The sequence below is a fragment of the Lepisosteus platostomus genome, chromosome 12, assembly GCF_059453375.1.
Source record: "Lepisosteus platostomus isolate fLepPlt1 chromosome 12, fLepPlt1.hap1, whole genome shotgun sequence".
Taxonomy (NCBI): domain Eukaryota; kingdom Metazoa; phylum Chordata; class Actinopteri; order Semionotiformes; family Lepisosteidae; genus Lepisosteus; species Lepisosteus platostomus.
Window position 1 is genome coordinate 9,912,134 of NC_142622.1, and position 21,860 is coordinate 9,933,993.

At 40.2% G+C, this 21,860-nt stretch overlaps 2 protein-coding genes across 4 annotated transcripts; one reads left to right on the forward strand and one right to left on the reverse strand.

The window, feature by feature from the left end:
• Positions 1–1,118: 1,118 nt before the first annotated feature.
• On the forward strand, positions 1,119–14,158 carry cthrc1a (collagen triple helix repeat containing 1a). Of its 2 annotated transcripts, XM_088600863.1 has the most exons (5): positions 1,119–1,378; positions 3,202–3,270; positions 10,192–10,401; positions 10,897–11,113; positions 13,721–14,158. In XM_088600863.1, the coding sequence occupies exons 1-5, from the start codon at positions 1,262–1,264 to the stop codon at positions 13,861–13,863; spliced, it is 756 nt and encodes a 251-aa protein (XP_088456989.1). In that variant the 5' UTR covers positions 1,119–1,261; the 3' UTR covers positions 13,864–14,158. The 2 variants fall into 2 exon arrangements, with proteins under 2 accessions (XP_088456989.1, XP_088456991.1); XM_088600865.1 differs by lacking the exon at positions 3,202–3,270 and having other exon boundaries at positions 1,121–1,378.
• On the reverse strand, positions 14,057–21,711 carry slc25a32a (solute carrier family 25 member 32a). 2 transcript variants are annotated; one of them, XM_088600861.1, is made up of 8 exons: positions 21,488–21,711; positions 21,193–21,403; positions 20,003–20,153; positions 18,911–18,996; positions 18,228–18,388; positions 17,252–17,365; positions 16,811–16,956; positions 14,057–15,242 (listed from the first exon to the last, which is right to left on the reverse strand). In XM_088600861.1, exons 1-8 carry the CDS (start codon positions 21,503–21,505, stop codon positions 15,116–15,118), a joined length of 1,014 nt encoding a protein of 337 aa, XP_088456987.1. In that variant the 5' UTR covers positions 21,506–21,711; the 3' UTR covers positions 14,057–15,115. The 2 variants fall into 2 exon arrangements, with proteins under 2 accessions (XP_088456987.1, XP_088456988.1); XM_088600862.1 differs by having other exon boundaries at positions 21,498–21,707.
• Positions 21,712–21,860: the final 149 nt, after the last annotated feature.

The following is a 21,860-nucleotide window of genomic DNA, read 5'->3' on the forward strand; positions in this document are numbered from 1 at the left end:
CATCCAGAGTTAGTGCTGTAGATGCCCTACTTGCCAGACCTGAGACCTACTGAACATTAGTGAGGAAAAACTGGCACAATGTGTAGCATTTGGAGCTTAGAGACCAGTGAACAGGCACATGCTTGTTCAGGCTTTATAACAGGATTGGAACAGAATCCTACCAGACAGCAGTTCCAACATGTCACAGCTGTCACTACAAAAAAACTGCTATGAAAAACAGCATTGCCATTTTCCTGACAGCTTTAGAAATCTACAGTTACTGTAATTGCAGTTAAGCAATGAGAGTATTTTGAAGCTTGTACATTCCATTAACAAACGTATCGTCACCAATTTTACGTTTTAATTAAACAATTTCTGTGATGTTCTAACATACATCATTTGGTAGGGATGTGAGTTCAATTTTTCCTGATTTTAAAACATCAGGCGTGTCTATACGGGTTAACAGAGTGGAGTGATTATACAGTATGAATATATAATCAGTTTTAATAGTGACAAAAATATTTCGTTGTTTATAGTAAAACTGCGTTATTTTCATCGGCCTTTGTACGTTTTACGAATTTTCAATCAGAAGTGCACCCAAATCGGTTTTCAATGACTGAATCCGGTCATTTTTCGCAAACATAGCTTTTACAAGATCATTTCCAGACACGTTCTACAAAGGAAAAGGGTGGCAATGTGATCATAATATAAAACGCATTAGTCCACATCCTCCGGGCTTCTGAAGAAGAGCACTAAAATCATTGGTTCACTGAGTGAGAGTGACAAGGGGTGTACACTAATTTTTTGTCTCTTCCAGGGACGTAACTCGGTGCGGAGTGGAGCTGCTCAGCCAAGCGATTTTGGAACAGATGCCGCTTTGTTTCAGAAAGTCATACGCTGCATATGCAGAATGAAAACTTCAACCTACCTAAAGCATAACATATGCCTATAGGCTTGTGTAAAGGATATCTATAGAACTACGGCTGATTTTTGTGTCAAAATGTACTTAATGAATTATCCTAAGCTTCCAATAAATGCTGAGGGGGAGGATTCACGGTTACAGATGCAGGAGAGGTCTTAGAGATACATTCCGACCCCCACCCCCCCTCCCCATCAACCCTAAGGGGGTTTTAGTTTTCGTGATCCTAGACAAACATTAATTCACCAGTAGGAGACAGTGCGCACTTCACCTCCCTAAATCCTGCCTAGCTACTAAAACCATCTTTTCAAAGAAGCGCTGAGAAGCCTCACTGTTCTCTCTCGCGAGTTGCGCGGTTTGAATATGGTCTCCCTTCTGGCTCGTTTGCTCTTCTTTGCCTGGATGGTCCTTCACTACTGTGGGACAGAAAAAGTTAGACAGAGGGCTCTTCGCCAGAGGGACGCTGAATTCATTGAAAGAGTAAGTCCTGATTGTTTTGCACGTCTGTGTAGCACTTTTGAAATGAACAAGGACTAAGGATTTGTGTCGTTACAGAGACCCGAGTCATTTTTTTTTCTAGTGTCCCATAGTTTGTTCAGTTATGTGGCTCGTACTTCTTCAGCATATAGACCACCTCTTACATAGTGCAACCACACGTAGCCTTACTTTCTACACCATTAGACTTTACTTCATAACGGTTCTAGTTATAAAATTCCACCAGTATTTAGAAATGTCCAAAACGGGACGTTCTTACACGTTGTTCCGTGTTTTTTAAAAGTTTTCTTTTAATTTACTTCGCAGCGTATTGCATAAATCTGTTGAACTAAGGAATACATATAGTCAAGTTTTAAACTGCTAAAATAGTCGCAGGCTTCCCTTTAAGAATAACGTCAAAAGAGTATTTGTTTTCTGATGTAGACAGACCATTTCTAACACGGATTTAGCGCAGCGTCATTGACCAGCATGAAGGATTGTCTTGTGATTTTATTGTGTTACCCTAGAATCCTACTGAGCCACCGACTCCCTAAACATCCTAAAAAAAATATTATATTTCGTTAGATTAGATTTTTGTGCACTCTTTATCTATTAGCATTTATTCACTTATAAGTTAGGTCTGCCGTAATTTTTCAAAGGGTGCTGTTGTGTACTGTACAGTACCTCTCCATCATTCAAAACGCATCTATCAGTCACTTAATGTTTGCAAAGTTGACGTACGCGACCTAATGTAAGTGCATTAATTGCTTAAACGATTTAAAAAGTTATGTCCTTTTGTTATTTTGATATTCCCCGAAGAAAAATCGCAGCAAAAACAGTATTGTTCTTTTCCAATGTTTTACATTGGCGCTGTGAAGGTGACTGAAAGGGGATAGGTGATGATAGCATCGGTTATCGATTATCATCACTGTGTCATCTTGATTAGATGCTGAATAATTCAGATGTGTAACCTTTTTGGGAGTATATGAAATTCAAAGCTGTTTATACACAGGCAGCATGGGAAGAGCAATTTACAACTCGTGTGTTTAGAAAAAAATATATACTCAAAGGCAACAGCATAGTTTTAGGCTTTCCGAACTTTCCAGAACAGTACTGATTTCCTCGTCCTCATTGGATTGTCTTGTTCTGGCTGGTTGCCACAAGTTACTGCATTCAGTCAATTAACAGGACAGGCATCAAGAAGACAGGACACAACTGCTGTCACTACCCTGATAGAGGTACAGCAGAACCTGGCCACAGAGACTGCCTCAGACCTGTCGGCAGTAAATTAACATGTGCTGTAAAGTAAAATACTCCGAAAGAAAGACAGCTTTCTCCAGATTGGAAAGATAACTCACTGCAGCGCTGTATAGCACCGGAGGCGAAGCTGCCAAGAGTTTCCATTCTGACATGGCCTTTTCCATCTGGAATTCCTCTTTGCATTGAAGGAGGGGGCCGACCTGAAATACTGTATGTCAGGCAGGCAGTCCAGCCAGAGGGCTGATGCAATCCATTGGTCAAGCCAGGTGATGGAGGGAATCATAAAATGCCACAGGACTGGAAGGGAATACCATTTTGCTTCTTATGAGCTTTGCTGGTTGCTAGTTACAAGTCAACATGAACTCCTTAAGTTTTATGGAGAAAGATAATGCTTAGGTTCCTCCTAGACTTGCTTACCCTAATGAGCATCAGACAGTCCAAGATTAGTGCTAACTACTGGCAAATATTCTGCATGCATTTGCAGCATATTGTTTACAACATCCTGTAATGGCCAGTGGACTGGAAAACGGCATGTGATTTTGATGTACGTTGTTTATGTCACCTTCTAGTGCACGGGAAGTGATTCGAGCAGCCCGAACTGTACCAGACACTCAGCTGAAGCCTCTCGCCCCTTTCATGTAAATGTGGTAAACTTTTATTATAACCCTCCTGAGATCCCCTCTCTAGACACCCAGGCATGGCATTGTGTGCACCATATCCCTGCAAAGTTGCTTCTGTCTCTCCTGCTCAGTGCTGGTTTCAGTGCCTCTCACACGCCTAAGGTTTTGGTTCTTAACCTTGCATGCCTGAAAAGAAATGTAATAGTGATTTGCAATAATTTAGCGCAAGCTGAAGCCTGAGATGGGTCTTTCTGGGAAATTCATATAGGGATCGTTTTAACCCCTTCAAGAGCAGCTGCTTTTTGTCTCACGAGAGGAGGAGAAACTCCACCTGTCACTTGTTGAAAAGCTGTCAAAACCTTCAGTCCTTGGGGACTTTTGTGAAGCTGTCTTGACAAACCTTAAGAAATGTTTTCAATCTGAGATTTTTCAAAAGTGCACCGCTGCTTAATTGGAATTGCGTTTTCCTGTCATATGTGGATTTTAATTTTTCACCTCTGTGTTTGAACGACATAATTGAGCCATTCGTAAACCCTACTCCATGTCAGGGAGATTATATATAAGCAGCTGCTTTTCAGCTGAGGCACTAAAAGAATCCCAATTAAGTTCTTGAAAAAGAATTCCTCGCAATTAGAGAAAAAAGGTTTGCTCACAAATAATAGACATTTCCCTGGATAACATGGAACAATGTTTTTAACCAACACATAACATAAGAATGTATTTTGAGTAAAAGAAATAGGGAATTAAGATTTTAGAAGGGAAAGGAAACAAAAATAATATTTTGTGAAGGAATCTAACTGACTTGCTCAATATCAAGGCTTTACTGGCAACATTACCCAACTGAATTGAAGTTTTTTATGTCTGTGGATACCTAAAGAAATTTCCTCATGATAGAAATGAGAAAGCTGACACAGTGACACAGTGATTAGCATTGCTGCCTCACAATGCTGGGACTCTGGGTTTAGTTCTGGACCTGGAGTGTTATCTGTGTGGAGCGAATATGTTTTCCCTGTATTCATGTGGGTTTTCTCTGGGTGCTCCGGTATCAAACCACAATCTTAAGACATACTGGTCGGTTAATTGGTTTCTGGGAAGCCTGGCCCTGGTGTGAGTGAGTGAGTGAGTGAGTGAGTGTGTGTGTGAGTGTGAGCGAGTGAGCGAGTGTGTGAGTGAGTGTGTGAGTGAGTGAGTGAGTGAGTGAGTGAGTGTGTGAGCGAGTGAGTGTGTGTGTGAGTGTGAGTGAGTGAGTGAGTGTGTGTGTGAGTGTGTGTGTGAGTATGTGAGTGAGTGTGTCTGTGAGTGAGTGTGTGTGAGTGTGTGTGTATGTGAGTGTGTGTGAGTGAGTGTGTGTCTGTGAGTGAGTGTGTGAGAGTGTGTGTGAGCGAGTGAGTGAGTGTGTGTGAGTGAGTGAGTGTGTGTGTGAGCGAGTGAGTGAGTGTGTGTGTGAGCGAGTGAGTGAGTGTGTGTGTGAGTGAGTGTGTGTGTGAGCGAGTGAGTGAGTGTGTGTGTGAGTGAGTGTGTGTGTGAGCGAGTGAGTGAGTGTGTGTGTGAGTGAGTGTGTGTGTGAGCGAGTGAGTGAGTGTGTGTGTGAGTGTGTGTGTGAGCGAGTGAGTGTGTGTGTGAGTGAGTGAGTGTGTGTGTGAGCGAGTGAGTGTGTGTGTGAGTGAGTGAGTGTGTGTGTGAGCGAGTGAGTGAGTGTGTGTGTGAGTGTGTGTGTGAGTGAGTGTGTGAGTGAGCGAGTGAGTGAGTGTGTGTGTGAGTGAGTGAGTATGTGAGTGAGTGAGTGTGTGAGTGTGTGTGTGTGAGTGAGTGTGTGTGTGTGTGAGCGAGTGAGTGAGTGTGTGTGAGTGAGTGTGTGTGTGTGTGAGCGAGTGAGTGAGTGTGTGTGAGTGAGTGAGTGTGTGAGTGTGTGTGAGCGAGTGAGTGTGTGAGTGAGTGTGTGAGTGTGTGTGAGTGTGTGTGAGTGTGTGTGTGAATGTGAGTGTGTGTGAGTGTGTGTGTGAGTGTGAATGTGAGTGTGAGTGTGTGTGTGAATGTGAGTGTGAATGTGTGTGTGAATGTGAGTGTGAATGTGAGTGTGTAAGTGAGTGTGTATGTGAGTGTGTCTGTGAGTGTGTCTGTGAGTGTGTCTGTGAGTGAGTGAGTGAGTGTGTGAGCGAGTGAGTGTGTGTGTGAGTGTGTGTGAGCGAGTGAGTGTGTGTGTGAGTGTGTGTGAGTGAGTGTGTGTGTGTGAGTGTGTGTGAGCGAGTGAGTGAGTGTGTGTGTGAGTGAGTGTGTGTGTGAGTGAGTGTGTGTGTGCGAGTGAGTGTGTGTGAGCGAGTGAGTGTGTGTGTGAGTGTGTGTGAGCGAGTGAGTGTGTGTGAGTGAGTGAGTGAGTGTGTGTGTGAGTGTGTGTGAGTGTGAGTGTGTGTGAGTGAGTGTGTGTGTGTGAGTGTGTGTGAATGTGAGTGTGTAAGTGAGTGTGTATGTGAGTATGTGAGTGAGTGTGTCTGTGAGTAAGTGTGTGTGAGTGAGTGAGTCCATATGTATTGGACTGGCATCCTATCCAGGCTGTCTCCTGCCCTGCGCCCGATGCTTGCTGGGATAGGCTGTGGCTTCGCCGTAACCCTGTATTGGATAAAGCAGCTAGAAAATAGCTGCTTTATAGAATACAAATGAGAATGTTTATAGTAGCATTTCAACGTAGAATTGTTGCATGTTTAAAAAACTGTTAGTTCACTGTCAGGATTAAAACTGTCACTGTCAACAGGATTAAAAGGCATAAGAGTGTATTTTGTTTTTCATAATGAAAAACAGTAATATTTCATGTTTACTTCAGAGCCTATTTGTTCACTTACATTTGCAGTCTTATAATCACCAGAATATCAACTTTGTATTATTTTAACGCATACTTTCATGCTATGGTTTTTGCCAGCACAGATTGCGACAATGTTTTTTTTGTTTTCTATATGCAAGCTAATTTTGGTGAACAAACCATAGACTCGTTTGCTTTTGGGTGGTGTTCAGCCAAGATGTGAAAATAGATTGTAACAAAGAAGTCAGATTGATGTTTTATTTTATAGGCAGCCTTTAAAATCAAGTTGGTTTCAAATGAGTGTAAAAACTGCTCAACACAAAAAAAAAACATCCCAAATTGCCAAAGGCATTTCACCATCAAAACAGAAACTTAACATATCTGCCTGGCTTTGTTTTAGCCTTTTTCTGTGTGCACATTTTTAGAGTTTTGATCAGAAAAGGCATGGATTCAGAGGCTCTGATAAGGGTTATACAGGGAATCCTTCTCCCAAAGTGTAGAATGAACCCTGTAATGTGTTAGTATCACTGACACACATCCACATAGAAATCCAAAAGATAAATGGCCCAATTTCTGCTGAGCCTGAATTGATTGAGTAGCAATGACAGCTGGCGGGGGGGGGGGATGGGGTGGGGTGGGGTGAGGAGTAGTGGTCAGAGCTGAAAGGTTGTGGGTCCAGGTCTCGAGTGGGATAATGCTATTGTCCCCCTGAGTGCTTTGCTCAGTCTGCTCCAGTTAAACGTCCAGCTGTAGAAATACAAAAGTTATGTTGCTCTGGACAAAAAAAGCTTAGTCAAATGAACTATATCCCCACCGTTTAAAGGAGTGCTATGTTGCTGAATAGGCTCCTACAGGACCATGTGAGGTGTTCATTTTTTTTTCCATACTGGCACAAAATCCACCGTTTCCATATTAGTTCACACTTGACAAAAAAGCACCTGATCTAAGAACACACTGCCTCTGTGTGATTTCCACACAACATCTATTGCTTCAGTAAACTTCAGCATGCTATATCCTGTAAGAAACCTGATAATACTTGAAAGTATTGCACAATCCCTTTCATGGAACTGTGGGCTGCAGTATATACAGTATTTAATCATTGGGCATACCAGCACTTCTGTGAAAACACATACAACGTTTATTCTGAGAAATGCAGGGGAATGAGTTTCTATCCCTGTGTGGTTTCTACTTTCTTTGGTATGAATGTGTTGAGCATCTTAGAGTCTGAATGGCCTTTGTGAAAATGCCAGGACTTCTGTGTGAGATTGGTATGTCAGATCTGTCTCTCTTATAGATATGTGAGACATACAGTACAAGAGCTGAATTTTCAACAGATAAACATGAATGCCTTTTTTTTCAGTTTATTTAGTTTTTAGACCTTCAATCCCTGTTAGATTCTGTCATTTCTTTTTGTAGATTAATTTCAATCAGCACTTGTTTCCCAATCATCACAAGCATCCTGCTTTCCAACTTGCAGAAGTTATAGCCCAGTTCCACTCCAATTATCTGAGCATGGCCAGCGTAAAGTAAGAGGATGTGCCCTCAGATCTCCACCAGTTCAGATGTACAGAGCCGCCATCGCTACAGCCTCTCAATGCGCTGGATTAAACAAGCGGTGTTTTGTCAGAGCCCTTTATATAAATCAACATAAATTAATACAGATCCACAGGGAACAGTGCTGTTTTAGATGGCACAGATCCATGTCTGTGCAAAAGCAAAAGCATTGCCTTACATTCTGTTGGTAAATGTTTTTGTCTAGACACTTTCAAACTTACAGTTATTGCAGCAATTCTATAATTGCCGTTAATTTGATTTAGTTGCCAACTCCTCATTTTTTTTGCAAGGATAGACATGCATAGTTTTCTGAATTGCTTCTTTGTTGTGTAGACCTTTCCTATTTTCAGATTCATTTTTTTAAACCAGAGACTGACCTCAGATGGCAGCCACACAGATGTAGCTCCTACCTTTCAAATAGGCTTTTCAGTTTTTCGCTGCAACTAGTACGAAATTTCATTTAAGCCTGTCACGGCTGCTATTCCTTGTAAAGAAACATTTCTTTGACCTGTCAGAAGTTCTGATACACCCATAATGGAAGACATTTTTTAAAAGCAACTGATAATCAGCAATAAAACAAAATCGAATTGATTAAATCAATCTTGTGAAACTGCTCTCAATAAATAATCTACTAGATTTAAGTACACCAATGCTTTCAGGGGCTAAAGTGAAGTTGTTTATTATGTCACTTGTATGATTCTTTTCACACCGTAAATAGTGGAGAAAAGCATCCTGATACCCAACATATCTAACAACAGCCAAGAAATTTTATGCCATTTTCAGAATGGGTTGGGGACACAAATACAGCATACTGTACGTTGCACAGCGCTCTGAAGCCTGTTGAAACACTGTTTACTCAAGCTGACAAACCTCTACATCATTGTTGGCCTCGAAAAACCTTTCCATTAGATATTTCTGCTGCTACAGCTTGATAGCATTCAAATAATCTAAGCAAAAAATATAAATTATAAATTAAGTATAAATTAGTAAAAACACACATAATAGAATGTGAATGAAGTATTAAGAGATTTTTTATGTAATCTAAGCCTAAATGGCATGGTGGCATTGTGATATGTTGAAATAGTTTTATACCTTCTGAGTTATTTCTTCTAATGCTCACAAGCCCCAGATGTGCATAACTACCAAGATGTAGACTAACTTCTATCAATCTGAACATTATTTTCAAATTTTGAACCAGTGCCGTTAGACTGTATTTTTGATCTTTAAACTCATTTTAACTTTGTTTTTTCTCTAATAGAATATACATCATCTTGGGCCTTCAGAAAACATCTCCTAAAGGTTTTATTGAGATTCTGAAACAAAGAGTTTGATGTTGTTATATGTGTAATCACAGCATCTCAGTAAGCAATCAAGGGAGCAAATATAAAATACAGCTCTGAATCACAGGGTTGTATTTTAACTTTACTGTTTAAAAAAAACAGCAAATCCAATGCTTCATATATTTCTTATCCATTAAAGTGAAATTGAAATGCATGATATGGTGAGCACAAGGTAAAGTGTATTATTCGATCTGTTACCTTATTTTCTGTAGTGTTATTTTTTCTTCCTTTATCCTTTAACTACCACCCAGAAGAAACTAGGTCAGCATGTGTTTCTTGGTATGAGGATTTACTAAAATAGCATTGTTTTCTCAGAATATATAAACTAATTTTATTTACATTACACAAATTCCATGTATTTTTTAAACAATTTTGATCACCTTTTTAAATGAGAATGATATAACAAATATTCTGAATACACTCATAAACGAAAGCCTGAACAGCTTTCTGTGAGACGTGGAGGACACTGAATAATGTTCTGTTCCAAAACAGAATTGTATACCTCCGTGTCTTTGTGAGCTGAAATAATCTCTTTTTTTATGTTTATTTGATTATAATCACTTAATTTGTGCTTAATGCAAAAATAATTATTAAATTCCACAATTGCAGTTTCATTTATTACTATAAAGAGAAGTAGAACTTGATAAACTGGTTCCTAGTGCATTGTTTGGGTCATATTATGCTTATCTAACTTGAATCCATGTCGTCTCAAAAGCCTACTTGTATTTAATTTTAAGAATCAGAATAGATTTCATTTGCTGGATTGGTCAACAGTGTAAAACATCTATTTGTCACAAAGAATTTACTGTATGTAGGTATCTTGTTCTGTTCTGTTTGTGAACAATTACAACATTTGATTTGCCCTCCTTTGAGAATGTATGATGAAGATATTTCAAGGTCTCTGGGTGAGAGGATATTAGTGGGAGGTGTAAGTCTGTCTGGGGAAAACCTCAAGCGGAAATGAACTCCACGAGGGTTCGTGAGGACAGAGGATCACATCTGACAGCGACTCACTACGTAGCTGTTACTGCTCTGCTACTCCGAGGGGTGTTGTAGGGTTTGGCACAAAGCAGTGATGCGATGGTCCATCTGTGTTAGCTCCTGCTGGGTGAGCAGACGTTTCTCCATCCAGAGGATAAAGAGACAGGAACTCACTGACCTCACTGCACTCAGTGGGAGCGCTTGTGACTGCAGGCAGCATTTCTGGCAACAGGTCGTAAAAAGCCTTTCTTGTTGTTTTCCCATTGCTAGTACAATGGCTGCATGCAGGGGCCTGCAGGCACCCCAGGCAGAGACGGAAACCCCGGTATGAATGGTATACCTGGCATACCCGGCCGAGATGGGCTGAAAGGGGAGAAGGGAGAGTGCATGAGAGAGATTCTGGAGGAGCCCTGGAAACCCAATTTCAAGCAGTGCGCCTGGAAGTCCCTCAACTATGGCATCGACCTGGGAAAAATTGCAGTAAGGACGCCGACAGAAGCTGGAACGACAGGCTGGGCGAGACCCAGTCCTGAGGGGGGAAAAAAGTCTAGTTAAAATGGAAAAAAAAAGATTTGAATATGTGATATTAAAAGGCTGTTCATTTTTAAATTATTAACGGTGTACACTTGTCTCCATGTCCCACAGTAACTTGTTAGAGGGAAAAAAAAAGAATATCCCAGGAGACAACTTTTCCTAATAGTTTATAGAATTCTTTACATTTTATGGCTTTAAGTTGATTATAGCACCTATATAACTTATAGGGTGAAATCTGGGTGTAAATAATTGGTAAAGGTACCGAGTCAGAGGTTCAGCCTATAGTGTACACACTGTGGATTTAAGCCTAGCCCATGAAGAACTGAAATAAAGCTTCATTTTGAAATATTATTATTAAATAATTTATTATATATTATATTATGAGATGCTCAAAATGTTATTTTTAAAATTGTACATCCTGCTTTATGTTTCTAATTCTAGGAGTGCACTTTCACAAAAATGCGCTCTGACAGCGCCCTCAGAGTTGTCTTCAGCGGCTCCCTGAGACTCAAGTGTAAGAATGCCTGCTGCCAGCGATGGTACTTCACTTTTAATGGGGCTGAATGCACAGGCCCTCTGCCAATTGAGGCCATCATCTATCTAGACCAAGGCAGCCCTGAGTTTAACTCTACTATTAATATACACAGAACCTCCTCAGGTAAGTGCTTACAGAGAAGAATGGCGAGTATTTTGCAGAACTGAGCTAAGAACAGAAAACTCTTCTGTCACTCAGTGAAATGTAGATACATTTCTGAAGTGTCATAGCAGGTGGTGCAATGGCTAGCACTGCTGACTTGCAGCGCTGGGGCCAATCACGTGCCAGTTTCTTGCTGGGATAGGCTTCAGCTCCCCAATGACCTGTTTTGGACAGAGTGCTCAGACAAATATCAAAAAAGAATGATGGAAATATCATCATCAGTCATATCAATTACTCATATTATTGCATGAGGGAAGATGTCTTTTTCACTGACTGTTCTAACACAAAATGAAAAATTCTAACCCAACATTACATTTTCGATTGGCTTTCACATACATTTTCCACGTCACCTCTTGCAGGAAAAGATTATTTTCCTTTCATTCCTTGTAGTGGTGAGTGAGAACCTGCAGTAGGCTTTGTGTCTTTGCAAACTCTGATGCCCTTGCTTGAGAGCATGGTGGTTACAGAAAATATGGCTCCATAACCGTTAGTTGCTTTGCTACATTGTATTTGAAATGACACATAGTTTAGGTTTGTGAATGCTTGGAATGCTCTTACATAGTACTTTTCCAAACTTCCAATGGCCAGTTTTAATGTTACAGTCTAGCAAACCCACTGACCACAGACACTGATGCAGCAGTGTCTGGCCATGCAAAGAATGTTGAGCATTTCTAGTATAAAACGTTAAGAAAATTCAAACGAATAGGGAATAAAACAGAAGCACATACCAGAAATCAACAATCTCTGTAGTATGTCAAGTAATACTTAATAACTCTTTTCTGCTCTCAACTAAATTGTGATGAAAAGCGAAAGAGATAAAGCTAGCCCAAGTCGAAGCCTGTCTTATAGATGCCCACTGGGTGGTATGTCAGATGACTGTCCTGTTTCTCCATTGCTTAGTGGTTTGCTGAAGTCAGGTCCTCCAATGTAGGATGCACAAAATCTCATGACTCATGAATCCAGCCCAATTTAAGATTTAGTTGCAGAGAAACCAGGAATTCCTTGCTGGTCTCCTTTCCCATGTTCTGTAGTTACTTTGCTGAATATGCATTGATATTCAGCTCTGTCAACAAGTGCCCCACTTAATATTTTGGTCACAGCTGGGATTGTTATAGAACTCTTCATTTTTAAGGAAGGTTTTGGAAGAAATAATTTTCATGTGCGATCTCAGTCTAAGCCAGCCAGTTTCCTTCAGTTATTTGGCCTTAGCCATTTAGAGTTGGAGTCACACTATTAGTTTGTCAATTTGCCAGGACCTTGGTCAGTAAGGAGACAGAATGCGGTGTGACAGCTTTCTGTCTCATGGTCTCAGGTCATGATTGGTCAGAACGTCATCAGGTGTCGTGGCAAGTCCATGTAGTACATCCCTTACTGGTGGGGTTTTCCCACCCAGTCAGGGTGTGAGTCAAGATGGGCTGTCCTCCAATCGCAGGGTGTGAGGATGGACCCAGTTTCTAGTGGGTGATGTCGGAATGGCAGTGCATCCCAGTTATCGGAGCTCAGTCTGAGAAACACTGCAGGCTGTTGGCTCAGAGGAGACCAGTTCAAGGGTATATTTCCAAGACAGGAGAACATTTTATATAGTTAATTGTAGCCTTTCTGCTGCAACAGTTACAGTAGGTACTTCTTAACTACTGTATTTCCTAAGCATTTTGAAATGTTAGCTAATGGATCACTACAATGCAGGACAAATGTGTCAATTTATTAAAATGTTAAGAACCATGTTTTTTTTTCCCCCAAAATGGAATGTCCAATTATTTTGAAACCCAGATATGATTTTGCAGAGTGGCCTAGAGCATCTTTCACAAAAAAAAAATAATCACTAAGCCTTAAATCTTCCTTCCAAAATCTAATATCCTTTCATTCGTGGAATGCAGAGAAACAGACAGCTTTGAGACAGCTTAAGGCTATTTCTGATAACATTCAGTTCCTCAGACACTGGGTCAGCAAGACAGCACTAGCTTGCTATAAACCAAATAACTTCCTCATTAGCTCTTATCCAATCGGTCTGTTTCTAGGAGCACTTGGCTACAGATTAAGAATGGCATAACAGTGTTGATGGATTCATTCATGACAGTACTGCTAACCTCCTGACAATAATGGTTACCCTGCACTTTGGGAGGCTTTGATCGGAGAGCCACCCAAGATTCCCATGATAGTGACACAGCCTCTGGCAAACAGCAACCCTTTAAAACCTGTAGCCGTTTTCAAGGCATATTAATTTAGCAATGCTCAAGCTTTAGCCACACTAGGGACCAAATTAGTTGCGATTAACAAATTACTGCAGTGGTAGAGCTTTTCAGAACCCCAAAGCACTTTACACAGAGGGGAGGGGCCCATTTCACCCAATACTAAAGGTGCAGCATCTACACCCATTCTGTGCCCACATCCCCACTGTGAGACAGTAACTACTGAGAACCAGTCTTTGTCGTCTGCTGCTCAGTTAGGGTCAATTAGAATACACACCAACATTTACTTCAAATTATCCCTTCAAGTGTACACTCCATGTAATTTAGAAGCAAGCATTATTATGCGGAGTCTCTGGTTTGTGCTGTGTGTTGTCTGCAGTTGAGGGACTGTGTGAAGGCATTCATGCTGGTCTGGTGGACGTTGCCGTCTGGGTGGGGACCTGTGTGGATTATCCCAGGGGCGATGCGTCCACAGGCTGGAATTCCGTGTCCAGAGTCATCATTGAGGAGCTGCCGAAGTGAAAAGCGCCACCAATCCGACTTCAGCCCGTTTTTTTCCCCGAATTACACGGTGGATTTTCCTTCAATTAGTTTTTTTTTTTAAATCCGTACCCATGCTATATGAAACTCAAGAGTATTCAACAAAAGAATTTATCAGGAACCTTTTTTTTTTTTTGTTTGTATCACGTTAATGTCCAAATTACAATTCTACACATTTGTAGGATTCTGTCGTAGTTTTATTTTAGCATTCTTTAGTAACCGTTGTCAGAATTTCATTTTTACTCATGTCAATAAATGAAACTTTTTATAAAAAAAATTGTTGATTTGAGCAGTTTGAAAGTTGTCATTGAAAATAAAAAATGTAACAGGACATAGTTACATTAGATACTTCCACGATTACCAGGAGCTAAAATATTTCAATATGACTGCAAGTTAATTGGACGCATTGCAGATTGTTTGACAGACCAGGCTACAGCTTTGAATTTCATCCCAGCTAAGGTACTTAAAGCGATGGAAGATCGTTTGATTTTACTGAACTTTCTTTTACACGTCACTCGAAATTCATTAAATATTTACAAACAGGCAAAATATTAAACTTCAATTAAATAAAAAAAAATCAATTCCACTTCTAAATGAAGATTAAGCCAAAATGTCAAATGTAGAATATACATTCAATGTTTCTTTTAAAATGGAATACAGTTGCATTTAGTAAAAAAAAACTGTTTGCATGTTATTTTACTGATGTATTTTGACATTTGCAGCACAGCATCTGTACGACACCCTAAAGTTTTATGGTTCCCACCCCCCACAATCTCAAACACTTTAAGTGCATAAATATTTTAAATACAGATACATCGCAGCTTTCAGTTAGGTACTGGGACTGTGAAACCAGTCCAACTTACAGTTCACCTAATTTCTCGATGAATTCAAAAAATAAAAATCTTTGGCTTACACCTATGCACACAAAACTTACATGTACATCATTTAGGAGACATTCAGAGTTACGTACAGCTAGCTGTGTGCTGGTCATATTAAAATATCTACGCCCATATAATTTGACATTACAGCTTCCAGGTTGTGCAAACTGCAGCTGCGTCACGCCCCTTGAAGAAGCACAGCCAGGGCTGGTCAAGGCTGCTTCTCAGGTAGGTAAAGTACCGCTCATGGTAACACACAGTAACTGTCTCTCTAAGAGCTGGTACTGCTCTTCAGCGACGATCTCCATTGGGATGCCATTACCTCATCGCCCGGACTGACATCCTCGGTTTTATTTTCAGCCGCGCAGGCCACGCAAAAAACTGGACACATTTTCATAGACTACGAAAGTTATACAGCACGCAGGGGTCACCCTGATCACGTTGGGTACGATTCCTTTGTAAAATCCACGGACACCTTCATTGCTAAAAAGAGAGAAACAAACTTGCAATACAGTGTCTATGTTCCAGCCATAAGCCTCTATTCTTATTTCATTTACAGTATACAAAGTTGATTATAGATAGATACTTTATTGATCCCAAGAGGGAAATTGCAGGAAAATATAATCAGGATTGGAATTCTAAACAACAGCACCAATCAGAGACTTTTCCGACACCGTTAGATACTATTTACAATATACATTTGGAAAAAAAACCATTAGTAATTTTACAATACTAAAAATTTTGCTACATACATTTCAGAATAGCTTTGAAAAAGATAACTACATTATTGCGCTTATTGCATCTCAGATGCAAAAAATGTTTTTTTCCTAGTAATTCTTATGATTGAAACTGTTATTTTAAACTTAATTTACTTGCCTAGGTATCATGAAGAAAATCACTGTGCCCATACATTTTTCACAATATGTGCTTTTTATACCCCAATCAACAGTTGCATGAGAAAATGGATGCTGCATTGATTATCGTTATTCAGAAAAAAACAGAATAGACCTATATTTAAAATAGTTCTAGATCCACTGAAATAATAAGCTTACTTGATATTGACCAGCAGCCATATCACCCTGCAACTCACAACTGGCAACCCACTGAAGCTAAGCAGGTGTGAGCCTGGTCAGTACCTGGATGGGAGACCTCCTGGGAAAAACTAAGGTTGCTGCTGGAAGAGGTGTTAGTGGGGCCAGCAGGGGGCGCTCACCCTGCAGTCCATGTGGGTCCTAATGCCCCAGTATCGTGACGGGGACACTATACTGTAAACAGACGCCGTCCTTCGGATGAGACGTAAAACCGAGGTCCTGACTCTCTGTGGTCATTAAAAATCCCAGGGCGCTTCTCGAAAAGAGTAGGGGTGTAACCCCGGTGTCCTGGCCAAATTTCCAATTGGCCCTTACTAATCATGGCCTCCTAATAATCCCCCTCTATGAATTGGCTACATTACTCTGCTCTCCTCCCCACTGATAGCTGATGTGTGGTGAGCGTTCTGGCGCACTATGGCTGCCGTCGCATCATCCAGGTGGATGCTGCACATTGGTGGTGGTGGAGGGGAGTCCCCATTACCTGTAAAGCGCTTTGAGTGGAGTGTCCAGAAAAGCGCTATATAAGTGTAAGCAATTATTATTATTATTATTACTTATTATGAACATTACTAGACTCCAAACACTAGGCGTGGCCAACGCAGAGATGGGCAGTTTCAGTCCAATACCTTTACCATTTAGTGAAGAACAAAAATGTAAAATATATAGAATATGTATTTTACTAGAAACCTCAAAGACCAACACAGAACCATTTACAAAGAGCAGCTCAATATCTTGCCACAAACAAAGCAGAAGACAATCTTCCAAGGAATCTTAACCACAAACCTAAAGATGACTGTGTGAAATAACCCTGCTGTGTACTTGGTGATTACACAACTCAATGGTATGCGAGACCAAACTATGGGAAACAATTTTAGGTTCTGCTTGCTATCCAAGTAACAAATATGTGTGAATCTCTACCTGGGCTACACTATTCCACTGTACAGGCGAACACAGACGTACCTCCAGGTCCGCCTGATGACATCTGTGAGTCCAGCGTATTTATTATGCTGGTCCTGTAACCGGGCGCGGATCACTTGATAAGGATAGGTCACAGACACGGCAAATATTTTGGACATAGCTGCCATGGTCACATACTCCAGCGGATTCTGCGGTGAAATGTAAAAAGATTTCTTGTGCGACTCATTTCTTTTCAGACCTGCTGATAACAGAAGCAGTTGCCACTACCTCCAAACACTGAAGCTATAGTACATTTCAGCAACATGTCAACCCTTCAATAATTTCCATAAATGCAAACAGCTTTGGCCTATCAGCAGCTTCTTTCAGACACGCCATATTTTAAAGCAGGAAGTGGCTTTGAAGTTGTGCCTTGACTAATGTCAAGATGTACACAGTCAACCGTAACTTGGAACTTTGCTTAGAATAGAAGTTTCAATTTCTTACCAACTGAGCTTGCGCTGGCATGTTCTTGTATTTGCTGTACTTCCGTTTGAGCTCCTCGTATGCCATGAACTGCAGAGCGCCGTGTGATGTGCCAAACAAGCCAGGCACAAAACCCTATTGGACACACATGCGTTTTAAGAGAGCAGTCAATAGCATTACCTTCACAGTGCTTGGCTGAAAAAACGAAATACACTAATTAAAACTGAAATACGCAACACCTGGAAACTACAGTATGTGTTCGTGGAACAAGAATCACAACTAGTATCTTTTAAAGAATTATGGTTAATAATAAAAACTCCATAAACCCAGAGGGCAATGAATACGACCTGTTAAATAGTTATCCCATGAATATGCAGTGGCTGCTCATTTGATTTTAAATGTGAGTAAAATAAACCTTGAAAGTAAAATAATGACAACACAGGACGCTATGTATTCATAAATATTTCATAAAAGCACTCTTGAAATACTGTTTTGGGAGAAGTAATAGTTTAATTTAGAATCAGGAGGGGTTGAAAAGAAATTTCACCAGCTTCCTTTAGAAACATGGAATATTCTGGTAAAAAAATACATTTTCTGCTACGTGGGTCGAAGAAGCAGAACACTTTTTTTTTTCTCCTTCTCATAAATAGCTGGTCCACTTTGAAGAGCACTACCTCTAGTGGATTTGTTTGAAACAGCAGCAAGAGATTTAAAAAGCATATACAGTATATGGAACAAGTAATAGGTTTATTCCATGCTAAAAAAAAGAAGAAAGAGAACACACCTGAAGAAGGCTCCACGGCCGAAACGTTGTGTTCTCTTTCTTCTTTTTTTCAGCATGGAATAAACCTATTACTTGTTCCTTTGCAGCCTACGCATGCTGACGCAGCTACCCACCTGAACATATACAGTATATGCTCTGTGGGTAGACTTAACCCCTTTGGCCTTTGAATAAAATGCACCCATGCAATATTTAAAAAAGAAAAGTTCGTATTACCCTGTATAGCCCTGGTATGCCCTCATAGCGGTAAATCTTCAGCAGAGCATCAAACATGCCCTTGTACTGTCTTTTGGACGGGTCAATGCCAGCATCGTACTGCAGAACTAGGCGAGTCTTTGTCACCCAGATGGGGTTGGTTATACAAAGTGTCAGAGCCCCTGGAAACAAAGTCAACGATTTAGGGATACCTTAGAGACCATAACAAATACATAGCAGAAGTACTCCAATTTCGATTAATCAAAACCAATCTTTTCTCATACTCCTCTGAAAAAAAAATTGAATTCTGCAAGAATAAACATAGCAAACCTCAAAACGATTACATTCAGTTAGGCTTCATTTTTGCCACTTCATAAATGAAACTGCACAGCATTTTCCACACAGATGAGCTACTTCGATAAATTATATCAGTGATTGAGAAAATGTACCAAAAAAAAAGTCAGAAAAACTACCTTTAACTGTACAATAAGTCAGATGTCAGCTTGTTTGATGGGGTTCTTTATTTCACAATTTCATTACACTCTCCAAAAATGCCTGGGAATTTCTGTTAAAATGTCGCACAGTTACAATTATGACCTATACACATTGCAAAATGCATCTAATTATGTATTACCACAAGTACTTGTTTTCACTTTTAGTTTAGATCCTATGTTCTTGTATGTAATGAGTGAAATTTCACTCACCTGCCTGGGCAGCTGAAACCAGGTGCTGAGAAGCAGTGAGTTCAGACTGATTAGATTCCTGCTTATAACTCTTGATTGCATTGTAGCTGTGCAAAGGGAAACACACAAGGAGTTAGACCTTCTTAGTATGTGCTTGTGTTTATAGTATACAGTCTTCTTCATTTAAGATTGAAGAGGAACAAACGGCCATAAAAATGAAGCTATTGTGAAATAACCGGCATGAAGAAAATGTATAAGTAAAATTCATATCACAATTCTTTTACCACTCCTAATGACTTGAGTTTAACGTTCTAAATCAGAAAATCGAGCAGACAATTAAAATGGTGTAGAACAATTAATGTGGTTTCATAAAGGAAAACAATATTCTTACCTAGTTTAAAAAAGTAAATCTTTGAGAATTTTCACACAAGGTATCTTACAAAATTATATTTATAAAAACAATCCATTTATATTTTCCATTACATTTACAAATATGATAAGCATCGATTTTGAAACGCCACACACAAAACTCACAACAGCGCCAAGAATCGTCTGACCTACATATCCTCATTGTTTTATCTTCTTTAAATGAACAGTTGCTTCCTCAAGAACCTTCCCTTTGCAATGAAAACATTTAGAGTCAAGACATCCCCATTTACAGTTTGGATGCTATGCCAAAAGAAATTAAATTCTTGTGTTTCCTTTTTTTCCTTGTGGCAAAGATGAGGTTTGTTTTGAGTGCAATCCAAAAATGAACGCAGCATTGAATATTAACATTATTCACAAAACAAACAGTATAGACTTGTGTTTTCAATTGTTTTAGACCCACTGAAACTATAAAGTTACTTATTATGAACATCACTAGTATCCAGACACTAAGTGAAGTGGCCAACATAGAGATGGGCAATTTCAGTATAATATCTTTACCATATAGTGAAGGACAAAAATGCTAAATATACAGAATATATATTTCACTAGAGACCTCAAAGAGCAACACAGAAGCAGTCACAAAGAGCTTAAACAGATATGTAAACAGTAATAAAAAAAGCCAGGTTTTAAACATTTTCCGTCCTGTCGGGTCTTGCAAAGCCTGGCATTAAGTGTTATACGCACAAGAAAAAGTACAGCCCCCAGGATGCTCCAGCACCCCAAACATTGGGGGTCACTCCTTGGTACAACCCCCGAAGTCCCTCCAGTCTCCAGACACTTTGCATACAGTGGAATATTCCGTTGTACTTAGGCCTCAACGCCAGTCCATCGCTCACTGCACCCAGAAAACAAGGCAAATATAGTTTGGTTTCTTTGCACAGGCCTAATATGCTTTTCGAGCATGTTTAAATATACTGACATATACAGTAACTGCTGGAAAAAAAATATCTTGGTTTATAATCCCCATGATGTTAAATGCTGTTTTTATACTCCTCAGATGTCTGGGATTTTATTTTACATGTAAAAACGCGATTGTTAAAAGGCAACAGACCACTATGCTTAAGAACTGAAAACAGCCAAACAGCTCCAATTAGTCCTATTAATAAGTCAGTTAAGGGTTCAGTTGTGTAACAGAGCTCAGCTGGAACTAAAAGCATGGGGAATCTCTGACCCGATACCCTGATCTTCTTTCTCCAAGAGGGACATCTGCCTCCATCAATCCACCCAGTCATGTGTCCACAGAACATACAGTATTATTCTTATGAAGGATGTTAAGCATGGACTGTGGACAGTGAACTACGGAAGACTATCATTCACAGTCACTGTAACCATCATAATTTCACTGTGGCTGGCCAGTCAGAGAGTAAAACTGAAAAATTTAAAATGAGAAGAATGAATATCCTGAATCTACCTGTACCCAGGCAAACTTAGGACTCCTTATAAATGTCGAGGAATTTTCCCAAAGATGAATGATCTCCTCCACCCACTTTGGGGAGACATATTTCTGGAGAGTGCACTATAACACAGTCTTCCCAACATTGTTGCTTAACTGGTTTTAGCCCAGCAGTTCTGTCAAACTGGTTCACTTAATATTACTTCCGCATAAAAACCTTAATAGCAGTTTTCAAACCATGTCAAAAGCAACATATATCAGAGCTACCTTGATAAGCATGTAGACTCACAGGCCTTTGAGAACATTTTAAATGGCGAAATTAACGAGGGAAACAGGGTTTAATGCATTATTTTGGAAGATACCACATGTTACATTTATTTCAAACAAATGTAACAAGAACAATGTGATCGCGTTTGTGTTTATTTGGCATATAAAAAGGCGACAGTGTCTATCTTGCCACGTGGTAAGAGAAAGCACTTACCTGCGAATCTGATTTTGACAAGATCTAGCGGATGAAGCACTAGAGTCGACACCACCCCTCCGCTCAGACCGGCCACCAGGTTCTCGTATCTGACGTGACTGAAGAGCCGCTGGAGGTCTACTTTACCCGGGAAGGGCGAACTGGGTGCACTGGGTGCATCAGACAACGTTACGGTACTCTCTCCCGCAGCAGGGCTCATGTTTGATTGCAGCTATTGTAAAATAATATGCAAGTCAGGCAGACCGCTTTTAAACGTCATTCGGCGATACAGTCACGTACTGTCAGAAGACATCACCTGTCCCAACCTGTTCATGCAGCCCGTGGTCGCCCGGACCAGACCCACGTTGCACAGCTGAACTTGAACACCAAGTGCTCTCGCTTACGACTTTTCACCTACGACCTCACATACTGTGTTGCGTGAAGCTAGCGGCTCTTCAATTGGTGAAGGGGTTGCGTCATTTCTCTGATGCGAACGGCCTCAGTAAAGATGGAGGAACGAGAAGACGGGGGGTCAAACGGGGTGACTTTATCTGGCAACCTAAGGTTTATTTAAATTGTTGGAAGGTTTTTTTTTTGTTTTACTCCTTCATCAACTAACAACGGCGATTAAAAAAAACTAAAAGGAAGAAACAAAAACATTTTGCCCACAGTTATTATGGCCCTCCGTG

Coding starts and splice junctions, on each gene's coding strand:
- cthrc1a (XM_088600863.1), top strand. CDS start 1,262: ATGGTCTCCCTTCTGGCTCGTTTGCTCTTCTTTGCCTGGATGGTCCTT. Junction 10,402..10,896: donor TCGACCTGGGAAAAATTGCA/GTAAGGACGCCG, acceptor TTCTAATTCTAG/GAGTGCACTTTCACAAAAAT. Junction 11,114..13,720: donor TATACACAGAACCTCCTCAG/GTAAGTGCTTAC, acceptor TGTTGTCTGCAG/TTGAGGGACTGTGTGAAGGC.
- slc25a32a (XM_088600861.1), bottom strand. Junction 18,389..18,910: donor GGTTTCAGCTGCCCAGGCAG/GTGAGTGAAATT, acceptor CTTTGTTTCCAG/GGGCTCTGACACTTTGTATA. Junction 15,243..16,810: donor GTCATCAGGCGGACCTGGAG/GTACGTCTGTGT, acceptor CTCTCTTTTTAG/CAATGAAGGTGTCCGTGGAT.